Raw genomic sequence first — 15,171 nt, forward strand, 5'->3', positions numbered from 1 at the left:
CGCTGACGTAACGGTGAGATAAGAGTGCGGTCGAGAGTTTACTTTTTTTGTTTTGTTGCTGGCGTCAGCTACAGCGGACAGTAGGCGTATTGCGATTTTGCATTAATCATTTAGCCTATCCATTAATCAGGTTCATATTGGTGAGAAATATAGCCCTGACCCCCATTCACCAGATATGTTTGGTCTTATTAATGTCCCGTCCCCAGCAAAAAGTGTACATGCAGGTTATGCTGTTATATCGTCCCTACCCATGTTTAGACCAAACCTACGCCCTGGGTTTTATTGTACATGAAAAATGAATTCGAGTGCTCATAAAACAAAAAGAAGAGAGCAGGAGCTTTCAGGTGTCTTGGGTTTATTGGAGTTACAATAAAAACACACTTAAAAACAATAACAAAGTACAATTACTGAAAGAATCCAAATGATACCAAAAAAGCAGTCACACTTACATTTAATCAAACCACAGACATCAGGCACAGATTTGGTCTACGGCAATTTCAGAACAGGATACAAATATTGCACCCGATCGATACGATATCGATACGGCAAAATGTCTTGCTGTTGCCGTCTGGTTTGCCTCAGATTTGCCACACATTCACTGTCAGAATCTCAATGTATCGTAACTCACAACTACTTCGTACGAGCACAACCACTGTTTGGCGAGCAAATTTGTCTTTACCCTGAGTGCACCCTTCTTTCTAAAACATTTGTGTACACTACTGGCAAAAAGCTGGCTGGCTTTTATGCGAGTAGCGTACATACATCCAGTATTCATACACAAATATTTCTTATTCTTCAACTTCACGCAATAAATGACTAATACCAGTGTTTTTACCTCACGAGACCGGGGGGGTTGGCAAGCCAAAAAACAAATTCCTACAGAGCAGCAATGACTTTGAACGTAAACATTTCAAGTACTCGTCATGGGATATGACGTCTCTCAAAGCATTAAAATAACCCCAACAGTGTTCCTAATTGATTGTCATACGTATATAGAAATCTGACTCATCTGTACGTGATTGTCCTGTAAGAGAAAACATAAATAATGTGGTATTTAACTTTTAACTATTGAACAATTCGCCTAGCAACAGCTCAAATGACCAACCTGACCAGCAGGGGGAGTCCTAACCATAGACCACTCTAAGGCTGCATTTTTAAATTTTGCTGAAATATTTTTCATATTGTTAACACTGAAGACCGTGACAGCAAAGCTAATGGACAACCAGCATCTCAGACATATCTACCATAAGTGACTTTGCGATAACTGGTCATTTTCCTGTTGACTAAATTCCTCCAATTCGGAAAATACTGAAACAATCTAACATGAATTGTAGCTTTGACTGAATTTTTAGAGAAGGGATCACCATCAACCAATGAGTATGCATCCAAATGGACGACATATCGGTTTTATTTAGGATTTTAAACATACGCTGCTGGCCAAAAGTATTGGCACCCCTGCAATTCTGTCAGATAATGCTCAATTTCTCCCAGAAAATGATTGCAATTACAAATGCTTTGGTAGTAATATCTTCATTTATTTTGCTTGCAATGAAAAAAAACAAAAGAATGAAAAAAAAATCATTATCATTTTCCACAAAACTTAAAAAAAAATGGGCCGGACAAAAGTATTGGCACCCTTTGAAAAAATCACGTGATGCCTCTCTAATTTGTGTAATCAACAGCACCTGTTACACACCTGTGGCAATAACTAAATCCCACTTGCAGCAAGTTAAAATGGATTAAAGTTGACTCAACCTCAGTCCTGTGCCCTTGTGTGTACCACACTGAGCATGGAGAAAAGAAAGAAGCCCAAAGAACTGTCTGAGGACTTGAGAAGCAAAATTGTGAGGAAGCATGTCCATCTCCAAAGACCTGAATGTTCCTGTGTCCACCGTGCGCGGTGTCATCAATCAGTGTAAAGCCCATGGCACTGTGGCTAACGTCCCGAGATGTGGACAGAAAAGAAAAACTGACAAGAAATTTCAACGAAAGATTGTGCGGATGGTGGATAAAGAACCTCGACTAACATCCAAACAAGTTGAAGCTTTCCTACAGTCCGAGGGCACAACAGTGTCAACCCTTACTATTAGTCGGCGTCTGAATGAAAAGCGACGCTATGGTAGGATACCTAGGAAGACCCCACTTCTTACCCAGACACATAGAGAAGCCAGGCTGGAGTTTGACAAAACTTACCCGAGAAAGCCAAAAACATTTTTGGAAGAATGTTCTCTGGTCAGATGAGACAAAAGGAAAAAAAACGAGGCCTTCAAAGAAAAGAACATGGTCCCCACAGTCAAACTTGGCGGAGGTTCCCTGATGTTTTGGGGTTGATTTGCTACCTCTGGCACTGGACTGTTTGACCGTGTGCATTGCATAGTCCGAAGACTACCAACAAATTTTGCAGCATAATGTAGGGCCCAGTGTGAGAAAGCTGGGCCTCCCTCAGAGGTCATGGGTCTTCCAGCAGGACAATGACCGAAAACACACTTCAAAAAGCACTAGGAAACGGTTTGAGGCTGAAAGTGCCAATACTTTTGTCTGGCCCATTTTTGTAATTTTGTGTAAAATAATGATTTTTTAATTTTTTTTTCCTCTTTTGTGTTTTTTCATGGCAATCAAAATAAATGAAAATATTACAACCAAAGCATTTATAATTTCAATCATTTTCTGGGAGAAATTGAGCATTATCTTACAGAATTGCAGGGGTGCCAATACTTTTGGCCAGTTATGTCCGCAATACTCAACATCTCCAAACTGTAAGTGAAGAAGTCACTTCATCGGAACGCCACCAAAATTCTGACATTATATGACTGAAATTGATCTTTCCGAATATGAAATGGCAAGCATATACCGTCCTATTTTTTTTCCTTTCAAATTGAAAGTATTGCGTGAGGAGTACAGACAAGAGGTGCGCATATACATTCACAATTTACAGTAGCGCAAATATCGGAAACCAAAAGGATTAATCATTTTATGTCAAGTTGATATGCAACTGCGTAGGATTAATCATTCTTGACCTTTGCAGTGTTATATATGTTAAATGAGAAATCCGTCCAAATTCCAACAATTCGTACAACAAATGGGTACTTGTGATTTCGTAATCACACAACAGCAGGGGTGTCCAACTCCGGTCATCGAGAGCCCCGATCCGGCTTGTTTTCCATGTCTCCCACCCGGAGTTGGACACCCCTGGTCTATTGTAAGGCATAGACTTCACTATCAGTTGACGAGACTGCTTGTACAGACATTGTGCCACGGCTTCCCGTAGGGGGCCGGGCCAGGCTGAGCATCGTGGTAGTTTTCACTGCGATAAACACAGGCTGCGTTCTAACGCCAGATTTAGGTGGAAACAGAGCGAAAGTTTTAGTGCATACGAGCAGGCAGGAGTGTCTCGAGCAATTTGGAGAAGGATTCAAGGTAAATATTATATAAAGTAGCACCATGTATGCACTTTGAAACGTGAAAAAAATGAAATGGAAAAATTAGTGTAACTTTAGCTTTAAATATTTACGTAAAATGAATGATAACTGCTCGTTTTTTTGCTTTTAACCAAGAATCTAGACCATTTTATGTTCATATTTATAGAAATTCCGGGATAAATGCATTTATTTACAAGAATTTTCAATTAAAAACGCTGAAAATGCCATGTTGGATTTTGTATCCATACACGATAGTGCAACTTTACATTCAAATAATTACATAATTTTTGACCAAAAATAGTAATTTAGACATTTCCACATCCATACACACACAAAAAAAAAAATCGGCTTTTACACGTTTTCTGTAACCAGTGTTGGTTTTGATTTTTGTCTTAGTATTTTGGTCATATATTAGTCATCTCAAAACGTGTTTGTCTTCGTCTAGTTTTTGTTGACGAAAACATAAGACTAATTTCGTCTAGTTTTAGTCGACATTTACTAAAAATGTACAAACTGTATGTAAACAAAAAACAAAAGTTGTCTGATAACATTAGCAGAATGCTATGCTAAAGCTAGGAGTTACATTTAGTGTGTGATCACTCAGCACAGACCTTTAAAGGCTGAAGCAACATTCTCTCTGGCCAAGATATGAAAACATCTTACCGTGTGTGCAAACCTCGAGTCTGGAGAAGACACTGCACTGGTGTGTGTGTGTGGGGGGGGGGGGGGGGGGGGGTGCACGTCTCATGAGTAACACAAGCAGACGCTGCTACGATGTAGGCCAACTACACATAAAATGTCACACATTGTGACGGAAACTTGCGCATTTTCGTCTGTTTGTGGTCTCGTCTTGGCATTCGTCTTATGTTTTAGTTTCCAAAAACGCATTTTAGACCGTTATCGTCTCATCATCTACATGAAAAAAAGTGTTCGTTGACGAAATATTTCCGTTGTCGTCACCGTTGACGAAAAACAACACTTTATGTAACATTTCAATCTAAGGCAATAGTGACATCGGAATTCAACCTCAATAAGTTGTGATTGTATATAGAAAAAAATTGTTGCGTAAAATTAAGATGCTTTTGCATGCTTTCCTCAAGATTTAACTTTCTGATCTGAAAATTGAGTGATTTATTAGCTCCTGAAAACCTATGTCAAAATTGCACTAAAAAACAAAAAAATTAAAGTCGCTATTTCAGGCAAAAACTTATATGTTAAAGATTGCTATTGATCCTGAAAATATAGGTGCATCTAGCGTAAAATCTCAGAATTTTATAGCCATTTTAAGTTTTGTTATATTGTGATAAAAATAATAATCGGGACTTTATTAGGGAACGACTTTGAATTTTTTTTTTTTTTACCATTGCTCATGGAGACTCATATGCCCAAGGGAGGTGCCTGTTTGGGTTTTGAAAATATTTGAATTTTAAATTTTTGAAAATCGCCCCCAACGGAACGGCCCTGTGCCCCGTTTCCCGCCAACTCATAGTGAAGTCTTTGTGTAATGTTTAAAAAAAAATATATATATATATATATATATATATATATACAGTGGGGAGAACAAGTATTTGATACACAGTCAATGGGGAAAACCCTTTGGCAGTGTATCAAATACTTGTTCTCCCCACTGTGTATATATACACACACATATACATACACACACACACATATATATATATATATATATATATATATATACATGGCGGAAAGCACAGACAAGACTGAAAAAGCAGTTTCTGCTCTTGCACCCCTTCTTTAAAATAAACTGCTGTATTTAAAGCCAAAAGAACTTGTGTTTGATAGAACAATATGTCTATATGCTGCCATAGCAGATTCATGGCGCACTAAGCCTCCGAACTATTTTTAATTTGTCTGTTTTACCCGGGAAACCCCCGTTTACAGACATCGCGCAACCACTTTTGTTTCAATCTAGCCATAAAGAGAAGCTAATTATATTTATTATTCAAAATGTCAGTCATTTTTAGCTTAGAATTATTAATTGATGTCTAATATTTCGTTTAAAAAAAAAATTATTCACATTTTAAACTTTTAAACATGTCACAATGAAAAAAAATGGCGTCTGTAAAAAAAGTCACCGATATCTCTCTCATAACTATCGCTTAGTTGTATTTTTTTTTGTTACTGTCGCATTTTCTCCGATGTTAGATAATAAATAATCGATCTAAACAAAGAAAAATTGGTAAGGGTAAATATATTCAAAAGAAAATCTCAACCACTTCTTGTTGTCTGCATCGCGACCCTTGTTATATTGCCATGTTTCACCCATAAAATCCACCCAAAATTGAGATTTAACGCTTTCCAATGATGTATCCCACATGCATATAGGACAATTTTGAAATTTGGCCAAATTGGGGGTCTCAGAGCAGAACTTCAAGTCACCTGAGTGTTTTCCGCCATATATATTGTGTGAGTATTGACACCCCAACAGGTACATATATCTTCGTTTCTGAAAACATTAAAAGCATCACGAACACCGACAAAACATTTTTTGAAAGCAGTGACGAGTTAACTCTTTAGCTGCCATTCACAGCAATTGATGACTCATCCTTTTGCCTGGGAGGCGCTGGCAAAAAAATGATCACGAATGACGACACCGGTGTTCAGAGTGTACAGTTCTCAGGTAAAGTCCGACATTAATACAGCATTTTGGATCCCCTGGTGTAGAGCAGACAGTGTTAAAGCGTTATAAATAGGTACAGCGGTATAAATATGTGTGCCCAAGGCACAAACGCACTTTTGGTTCAAGCTCTTTGAACAGCAATGTGTGTAGATCAAGTTAAAAATAATAAACACTTTACAACAAGGGGCCATCAAATTGTTTTTCACCAATTAAAGGATTAAGAGCCCGTTATTAGTTGATATAAATCCTGTGGTATGATTTCATTAGTGGGCACATCAAATGTGCTAAATATGATAAAAGGGGATTTGATGTTGGTGGGAATTTTTTTTTTTTTTTTTTTCATATCACCTACCCGTTTTTAGGGTTGGGGTTTAAGTTCAGAATTTTTGACATTAGGCTTAATCTTCGAGTTAGCGAGGGTTGAATTAGTCGGTGGAGTTGATTTGAACAAATTCCCCCCTGTTAGTTACTAGTTTCAGGGTTCCGGAGTGGTTAAGCTAGCGCGAGTTATGGGCTTGCTAGCATGCCAATAATGATTAAGAAAAAATTTTTTTTTTTAAATTGTGCTGCAACGAGTAATTCGATTAGAAAAAAGCTTCTAATCAAATTTTGCTGCTTCGAGTAATTGTTTAATTAGAGTGGCGTTGTAATGACGAAATTGTTTGCATTTAGTTTTGCTGATTTGGGTGGATACACTGCCCTCCAGTGGCAACAGTGAATATATCGGCGAACCGTGAATATCTAGCATAACCGAATCCAGCTGCTCCCTGTTACGATTAAATTTTTTTTATGCATTTGTAATTTAGTTTATAGGTATATTTAGCAGTTTTTTGTGGAAATATATGTTAAATAAAAAAGCATTTTATAGCATTTAAGCTAGCAGACTTTTGCTATGCAAGTTAGCCAATTGTTCTTTTGCTGTACTTAGATCCTCATTTACTTATTTTTACACAATTCAAGGCTAATCTCAGGTATTTCAATTTATTTTTAATTACAAACGCAAATCGGCTTAGTTTGCAGAACCACTCAGGAATTTTATTTTGTATTCGCAATTAGTGGTGTTTTAAAAACGCAATCTTAACAAGCCTTTGTTTTACACCCCTAAAATATTATAACGCATTAAATCTACCTGATCTGATTACTCTATTCGAACTAACTTGTTGATTAATCGACTGCTAAAATAATCGATAAATGCAGCTCTACAACAACACGCATGAAAATCACTGATGACTCATGCAATCAATAGTGTTGGCTATGTTTTCAGGATGATGTTATTTAAACTTATGACGCATGTCAATAACTGTAGTATGAAGAGCAATATTTGTAATCAAGCAGCTCCGCAGGTAACAGGCTGCAGAGTCGAGTGATATTTTATGTCGTAGCCAGCAGCAAGTATCCAGTTTGTATTGTTCTTCGTTCTTCATAGGGAATTTGTGGAAACTCTCATTTGCCCATTTCTTCTGTTTGTTTCCACAGCCTCTAAATGCACGTTTCACTATGTTGCCGTTCTTTAGTCAAGATTCTGTGGACTGATGCTGCATTCCAGGAAGGTGGGAAGTCAAGAGACAAACTTCCGACCAGGAAAAATATCATTGGAACGCCACTCGAACTGTGACAGAATGTGCTGCCCATCCGAAAATCAGACCGTCAATCATAAAACTAAAGAAGGCAGTTAACAGTTTGGTCTATTTACCTTAGCCGTCATTTTTCCTCCACTATTTGATCGCTTACAAGAAGGTAGGTTTGCTGGAGGTCAACATGTCTTTCGATCGCCAAAATAAACGCTTGGAATGCTTTGAGCTTGCAACTGGTACCATCCGAGTGGGATAAGTCCTACTTCCCACCTTCTTCAAATGCAGCATAGCATGAGTGGCTGAAGCACTCTTCTCTATTGTGGTCTTATTGCGCATCTGAAAAAAAAAAAAGTTCCGCAGAAATAAATTAATTACGGCAGTTTGGCGTGACATTGTTTTGCCCGCACTGGTATTTAGAACGACGATCTGCATTTTGAATTTATTTGACTATGTTAAATAGAGTAGTTCCAAAAAAAAAAAAGATTACATGCGTCGCGATTCGACACATGACGATTCGATTACGATTCATAAAGGTTCAAAAACAAAATGTTTTTCCCTCATAACTTTATGGCAGCCGCTCGTAGCAGAACGAAATTCAAGACCCGTCTGCCACCGGGCACCGTTAACAGGCGCGCACACGTTATGGTAAATGGTGTTACACTTATGCTTTTCCAACTTTCAAGGCGCTCAAAGCGCTTTACACTATCTCGCCATTCACCTACTGGTGACGCAGCACCAGGAGCAACGTGGGGTTCAGTATCTTCCTCAAGGATACTTAGACGAGTTTGTCAGGGCGAAGAATCGAACCAACAGCCTCTGCTTGGGGGACAACTACTCCACCACTGAGCCACGCCACCCCACAATGTTATGATGGATGCTGCTGGTTACTGAGAGAGAGATTTACTCCTTTTTAAAAGACTGGAAAATAAATTTGTGTATTAGACAGACAGGAACAGAAGCAAGACCCGGTGGTCGCGCTTTTGTGCCCAAGTTATTTTTTTGGCGCAAGAGGGGAAGAGAGAGTTTGTTGCCCCTTGTCATTTAGATGTCCAGCAGTACTTTTAAGGCATTTCAATTGAAAAATGTCCTGAGTGTGTTGCTAAGACCCCTCTGCGTTTGTAAGAGGTGAGTACACGAACCCCTTGTACTGTTTAAGCCTTTATTGTTGCTGTTTTTGACATGTTAATAGTTAGCGCCGAGCGCTAAGCTAATTAGCTAATTCGCTAACATGTATTTCATATGCAGAACATGTAAAAGCCCAATTAATTACAGCAGTAACACTACAAACATGTGAAATAGTACAGAATTCTGTGAAAAAAGTATATTGGTTTAAAGAAGTCTTATTTCTAACGACACTTTGTTTCCAATAAATGTGGAATTCATTCCACAAGTGTCAATTTCATTGTATTGTTGAGAGAAATAAGTACTCCCTTTAAAATGGTTAATGTATTTGCACTTTCTTTTAAAATTAATCAATCAATAAATAAATAAAGCAGCTTAAGGGCAGCTTTTTGTTGTATGGGCATGTTTCCATCGTTCCTGTTGAATCATTAGGATAATTTAAATAAATAATGGACATACATTTGTTTGGCTACTGTATTAAGTAGTAATGCATGATGTATCGATAATCGTGATAGTCGCGATAACCGCGATTATCGTCAATACCGCGATCATAGTTCAACAATCTGATCGTAGCACCCTGAATAGTCATCGAATCGAATCGGGGGGTGTCTAAGATGGCACACCCCTAATGTTAGATCTGTTAATATTGTTTTTTTATTGGCATGCTAGGATGCGACCATTGACGCACGCTAGTTTTGCCACTCAGGAGCCTTGAAAATAATAACTCGCAAACTACATGGAATTTGTTGAACTCCACCGACTATTTAAACCCCCGCTAACTCGAAGATAAAGCCTTATGTAAAAAAAATCTCAACTTTAATATAGAATTAAAAGGGGACAATGTTGCAATCACGATTAAAAAAGAAAAGAAAGAAAAAAATAAACTCACTTGAAGGTGTACTCTTATTGTAAAATGGCTGCCTAATCCCAAATGGCACAAACTGTTCCCGAAAAGCTCCAAGCAAAACAACAACAAATTGGCAACTTCCAAGTCACCTCCTAATGGTCTGACATTTTCGTTTGGGTAGATCCTAGCCTACTGACAGTTGAGGTCTGGCTGGTTAAGCCAAGACCAAATCTGGATCATCTCCTGCGGTGTTCGCGGGTGAACCAGAATCAGACCTTTGTAGACGCATGGGTTGGAACGGTACTTCTCCTCAATGTTAAAAGTCTTGAAGCCCTTGTGCATCTCGGGGCCCAGCCCCGCCTTCAACAGACACATGCCTGTATAGACGTCATCGATTGGGTAAAGCACCACCCGGCGCGAAGCGACATGAAGACGGGCGGCCACGCTGGCCGAGAACAGGTAGCCGCCGCCGCCGGCGTACGGCGGGTATGAGCCAATGAACACGCTCTCAGGGATGAAGTACTTGACCTTCTTGTCCCGGTGCGGCCCCGCATTGGTAATGACGTCGCCCACAAAGAGCTCGTCGGCTTTGGTCGGCGACAGCCCGGCCAGGAATTTCAGGATAGCAAAAGTGTTGACGAAGACGTCATCGTCGCCTTTGAAGATGAAGCTGGCGCCGGGGCAACGCGTCTGGATCCAGTCCAGGAAAAGGACCTCCTTGACAGTCAGGTTAAAGAAGGAGTCCCGGTAGTCCCACTGGATAATGTCCCTGTGCCGCTCGCTCTCGTAGCTCAGCATCGCCGAGAGATCCGGATGGTGATCACTCGTCGAGGTCTTACCCAGGAGGAAGATGGTCACCACGGTCCGGTTGGCGACAAGGCCCGCCTGGCCCCACGTCTGGCGGATGGCCTGGCGCCTGTCGAAATGAGATGCCACCGACTTGACGGCGAGCAGTAGGAAAGGCGGATCTCGGCAGATGTCTGGTTGGTCTACCAGGATCGGGTAATAACGGCAGTGCATGTAGAGTAGGAAGTCTTTGAATCGCAAGGGTAGGGAACTGTAGTCTTTCACCTGAGCGGTTACCCTGGTGTCAATCCGGCAGGCATTAAAAGACACGTGGGTTACGTTGAGCCAATCGGGCAAGTCACCGACAGTGTGATTGGCAAAAAAAGGGTTGTTTTGGAAGTCCAGAACCTGCTGCTGGCGGTTCCAGTAGCCTGAACTGGGTGTTATCTTGTTCCAGAAGGGCTTGGAGGGTATCCGCACTTTATCCAGGTAGCCCTTGTCTCGTCCACTGTGTCTTGCAATGAGGAGGAAGAGGAAGACGTTGACCATCGTCACAGTCACCAAAACTTTCAGTCTCACCCGCAGCAGCGCCATGACAGTGTCCTGACCTGAATACACAAACATTCATATGTTGACATTTGGAAAGACCCTAAAGTAAATTCCTGTGTCGTTTTAGGTATTGCTTATCAAGACCGCCTTCACGATGGATAACAAATTTCATTTTTCTTAAGATGGGTTAAACACCTGTATTCCAATAGGAATTACTCCAGGAACTACCTAAAATTAAGGGTGTAACGGTACACGTATTTGTATTGAACCGTTTCGGTACTTGGTGCTCGGTTCGGAACGGAGGCGTACCGAACGAGTTTCTGACGTAATGTAACCCTTACTTTTCAAGGCTGTGAGTCCAACGGGTTAGTTTCTTTGTGTTGATTACATTTACTCCGTTTTTTTCTACTATTATGAACACCAACACGGTAGGACAGTATAATCCAGAAACGTCAACGGCACGACAACATGGCCGCCGCGAGAACGCAGTGAAACGCGGGCGTTAAAGTCAATCAGCCAATGCACACCAGTCGCAGTGCGGCCGCGTGTTAGACGAGTCCCAGAAGCGGCTCAACACGACGCACGCGAAAAGAACGGCAGAGTTTATTATTTGACGCGAGACGCGACCCTCCTGCGTCAATACTACTACCGGTAGCTAGGATCGAGCAGACCGGAAGTCACTCGAGTAAAAATACGGTGGATCCGGTCGATTTTCAAACTAATATGCAATCGTAACCCACTTTTTGAGTCCATCAGATCTCTTGAAAGGTAGATCGGGGCACAGCTGTTTTGTTCTTGTTGATTTACTGCTGTCTTCTCTGCTATAATAACAACCAACACGGCACCGTGTTCAATACAAAACCCTCCTACACAACAAAACAAGTAGGAACTAATATTCACATAGGAACTACAGTTATACAACATAAAATATACAATATAAATGAATACTAAATCACATTTGTAAAATATAAACACATAATAAAATAAATAATAGCCCATTTAAATAAAATAAATATAAATGAGCTAAAACACCTGTAATTAAATAATAAGAATAATACACAGATCCTGCTTACACAATTAAATTTATTAATTTCTGTGTGGCGCTTTAACTTGAGAAAATCCACCAATAAAGCTTTTGAAAACCGTTCATAAGAAAAAAAAATGTTTCATTGAGGCATTTCATTTGTAAAATACATGTTCAAATCTTTGTCATTGGGATTGCTTTTCTCTTTAGCACAGGACTTCTTTTTTCCTCTTTCTTTGAGAAAAAGCTGACCAATACGCGGGGTCTGAAAGGCAAATTGTTGGATTATCTTTAAATACCCGCTACTTTTTGAGCAGAATTCTAGCTTTGTATAGCCTAATGTTCCTATTGTTGAAAGCAAAAAGGTGTGTAATAAACAACTAGCACATTTATTATTTTGCATTTTGTCTTCTTGTTGCTAAGCAACTTATAGGGGCAGAGTTTTCCAAATATTCCAGTTGAAACACGTTGTTTCAGTCAAGCAAAGTTCCTTCCTTTCTCTCTTTTACTAATGGCCTAATGCCAAGCTGATCTCATTGTGCCGCCTTCGTCTGCGCAAACGCCACTACAAATCAATAAGTAACCAGAAGATCCCAATTGCGCCGTGACTTCGTGTAACCTGCTTATCGAAAAAGTCCCTCACAGGTAGGCCAAACTAAACACAATAAAATTATTGACGCCGTGTTAAAGAGTTCGTCTGCCAAACATTTAATGGTTATTGTGTAACCTTTGCTTTCTGCTGTCAATCATGACTAACGCGAATCCAAAATCTGGCTGATGTTTAACAAAAGGGTATACACAGCAATGGCTCCTTTCCCAATACATAAAAAAAATGTGTTATTGCGCAGTCCCGACTAGGCGACGTAGTCAACGTCATTGACGACGATCTCGAGCATGGACGACACACACACACGCATATACAGTGGGGCAAATAAGTATTTAGTCAACCACTAATTGTGCAAATTCTCCCACTTGAAAATCTTAGAGAGGCCTGTAATTGTCAACATGGGTAAACCTCAACCACGAGAGACAATGTGGGGAAAAAAAAAAACAGAAAATCACATTGTTTGATTTTTAAAGAATTTGCAAATCATGATGGAAAATAAGTATGTGGTCAATACCAAAAGTTTATCTCATTACTTCGTTATGTATCCTTTGTTGGCAATAACGGAGGCCAAACGTTTTCTGTAACCCTTCACAAGTTTTTCCACACACTGTTGCTGCCAGAAGCGAAACCAGAAGCCATTCATTTACAAATGGGATTGCACTTTAGTTTCCATATTTAAATGTTCGGATATTAAGATTTGAATGAGGCAAAATAACATGCTTTTTCTCTCAAACATATTGTTATAATCATTTGTTTCAGATGTACTGTAATTATTTTCTGTATAAAAATTTGGTGTTCAAAAAGTCTTTTTCAAACTTGAGTCTTGAAAAAGAGGGGGTCGTCTTATATTCGGGGCAATACGGTAAATGTTTGGGTGGTTTTAGTTAAGCAGACACTTTTTTTTCCATCTGTGTAATTTTGACAAAGATCAGATCACATTTGATGGTAATTTCATGCAGAAATGTGAGAAATTCCAAAAGGTTCAGATACTTTTTCATACCACTGTGTATATATACCTGTATACGGTGTATATTATATATACACACACACACACACACATATATATATATATATATATATATATGTATACACGTGATAGATTAAGTGATAAAAATACATTCTTCTTTTTGGGTGATATACACTCACCGGCCACTTTATTAGGTACACCTGTCCAACTGCTCGTTAACACTTCATTTCTAATCAGCCAATCACATGGCGGCAACTCAGTGCATTTAGGCATGTAGACACGGTTTAAGACAATCTCCTGCAGTTCAAACCGAGCATCAGTATGGGGAAGAAAGGTGAGTTGAGTGACTTTTAACGTGGCATCATTGTTGGTGCCAGAAGGGCTGGTCTGAGTATTTCAGAAACTGCTGATCTACTGGAATTTTCACGCACAACCATCTCTAGGGTTTACAGAGAATGGTCCGAAAAAGAAAAAATATCCAGTGAGCGGCAGTTCTGCGGGCGGAAATGCCTTGTTGATGCCAGAGGAGAATGGCCAGACTGGTTCGAGCTGATAGAAAGGCAACAGTGACTCAAATAACCACCCGTTACAACCAAGGTAGGCAGAAGAGCATCTCTGAACGCACAGTACGTCGAACTTTGAGGCAGATGGGCTACAGCAGCAGAACACCACGGCGGGTGCCACTCCTTTCAGCTAAGAACAGGAACCTGAGGCTACAATTTGCACAAGCTCATCGAAATTGGACAATAGAAGATTGGAAAAACGCTGCCTGGCCTGATGAGTCTCAATTTCTGCTGCGACATTCGGATGGTAGGGTCAGAATTTGGCGTCAACAACATGAAACCATGGATCCATCCTGCCTTGTATCAACGGTTCAGGCTGGTGGTGGTGGTGTAATGGTGTGGGGAATATTTTCTTGGCACTCTTTGTGCCCCTTGGTACCAATTGAGCTTCGTTGGAACGCCACAGCCTACCTGAGTAATGTTGCTGACCATGTCCATCCCTTTATGACCACAATGTACCCAACTTCTGATGGCTACTTTCAGCAGGATAATGCGCCATGTCATAAAGCTGTAATCATCTCAGACTGGTTTCTTGAACATGACAATGAGTTCACTGTACTCAAATGGCCTCCACAGTCACCAGATCTCAATCCAATAGAGCATCTTTGGGATGTGGGTGGAACGGGAGATTCGCATCATGGATGTGCAGCCGACAATCCTGCACCAGCTGTGTGATGCCATCGTGTCAATATGGACCAAACTCTCTGAGGAATGCTTCCAGCACCTTGTTGAATCTATGCCACGAAGAATTGAGGCAGTTCTGAAGGCAAAAGGGGGTCCAACCTGTTACTAGCATGGTGTACCTAATAAAGTGGCCGGTGAGTGTATATATATATATATATATATATATATATATATATATATATATATATATATATATATATATATATTAGGGCTGTCAAACGATTAAAATTTTTAATCGAGTTAATTACAGCTTAAAAATGAATTAATCGTAATTAATCGCAATTAATCGCAATTCAAACCATCTATAAAATATGCCATATTTTTCTGTAAATTATATATATATTCTGTAAAATAAATTGTTGGAATGGAAAGATAAGACAAGATGGAT

At 39.8% G+C, this 15,171-nt stretch overlaps 1 protein-coding gene across 2 annotated transcripts in view; it reads right to left on the minus strand.

Annotated features, from left to right (window-relative positions):
* The window catches only part of ehbp1 (EH domain binding protein 1), a 490,476-nt gene that overhangs the window by 412,694 nt on the left and 62,611 nt on the right, over positions 1–15,171 (minus strand). Inside the window, exon 3 of one of the 2 annotated variants that reach the window (XM_057847486.1) lies at positions 5,102–10,997. The exons of the other annotated variant lie outside the window; for it this stretch is intronic. Coding sequence (XP_057703469.1) covers positions 9,793–10,983 — 1,191 coding nt within the window. The 5' untranslated portion in view covers positions 10,984–10,997 and the 3' untranslated portion in view covers positions 5,102–9,792. Of the gene's footprint in view, positions 1–5,101; positions 10,998–15,171 lie in introns of those variants that run through there. 2 annotated transcript variants of the gene reach the window in all.

This window comes from Corythoichthys intestinalis, chromosome 10 (genome assembly GCF_030265065.1).
Source record: "Corythoichthys intestinalis isolate RoL2023-P3 chromosome 10, ASM3026506v1, whole genome shotgun sequence".
In the NCBI taxonomy this organism is placed as follows: domain Eukaryota; kingdom Metazoa; phylum Chordata; class Actinopteri; order Syngnathiformes; family Syngnathidae; genus Corythoichthys; species Corythoichthys intestinalis.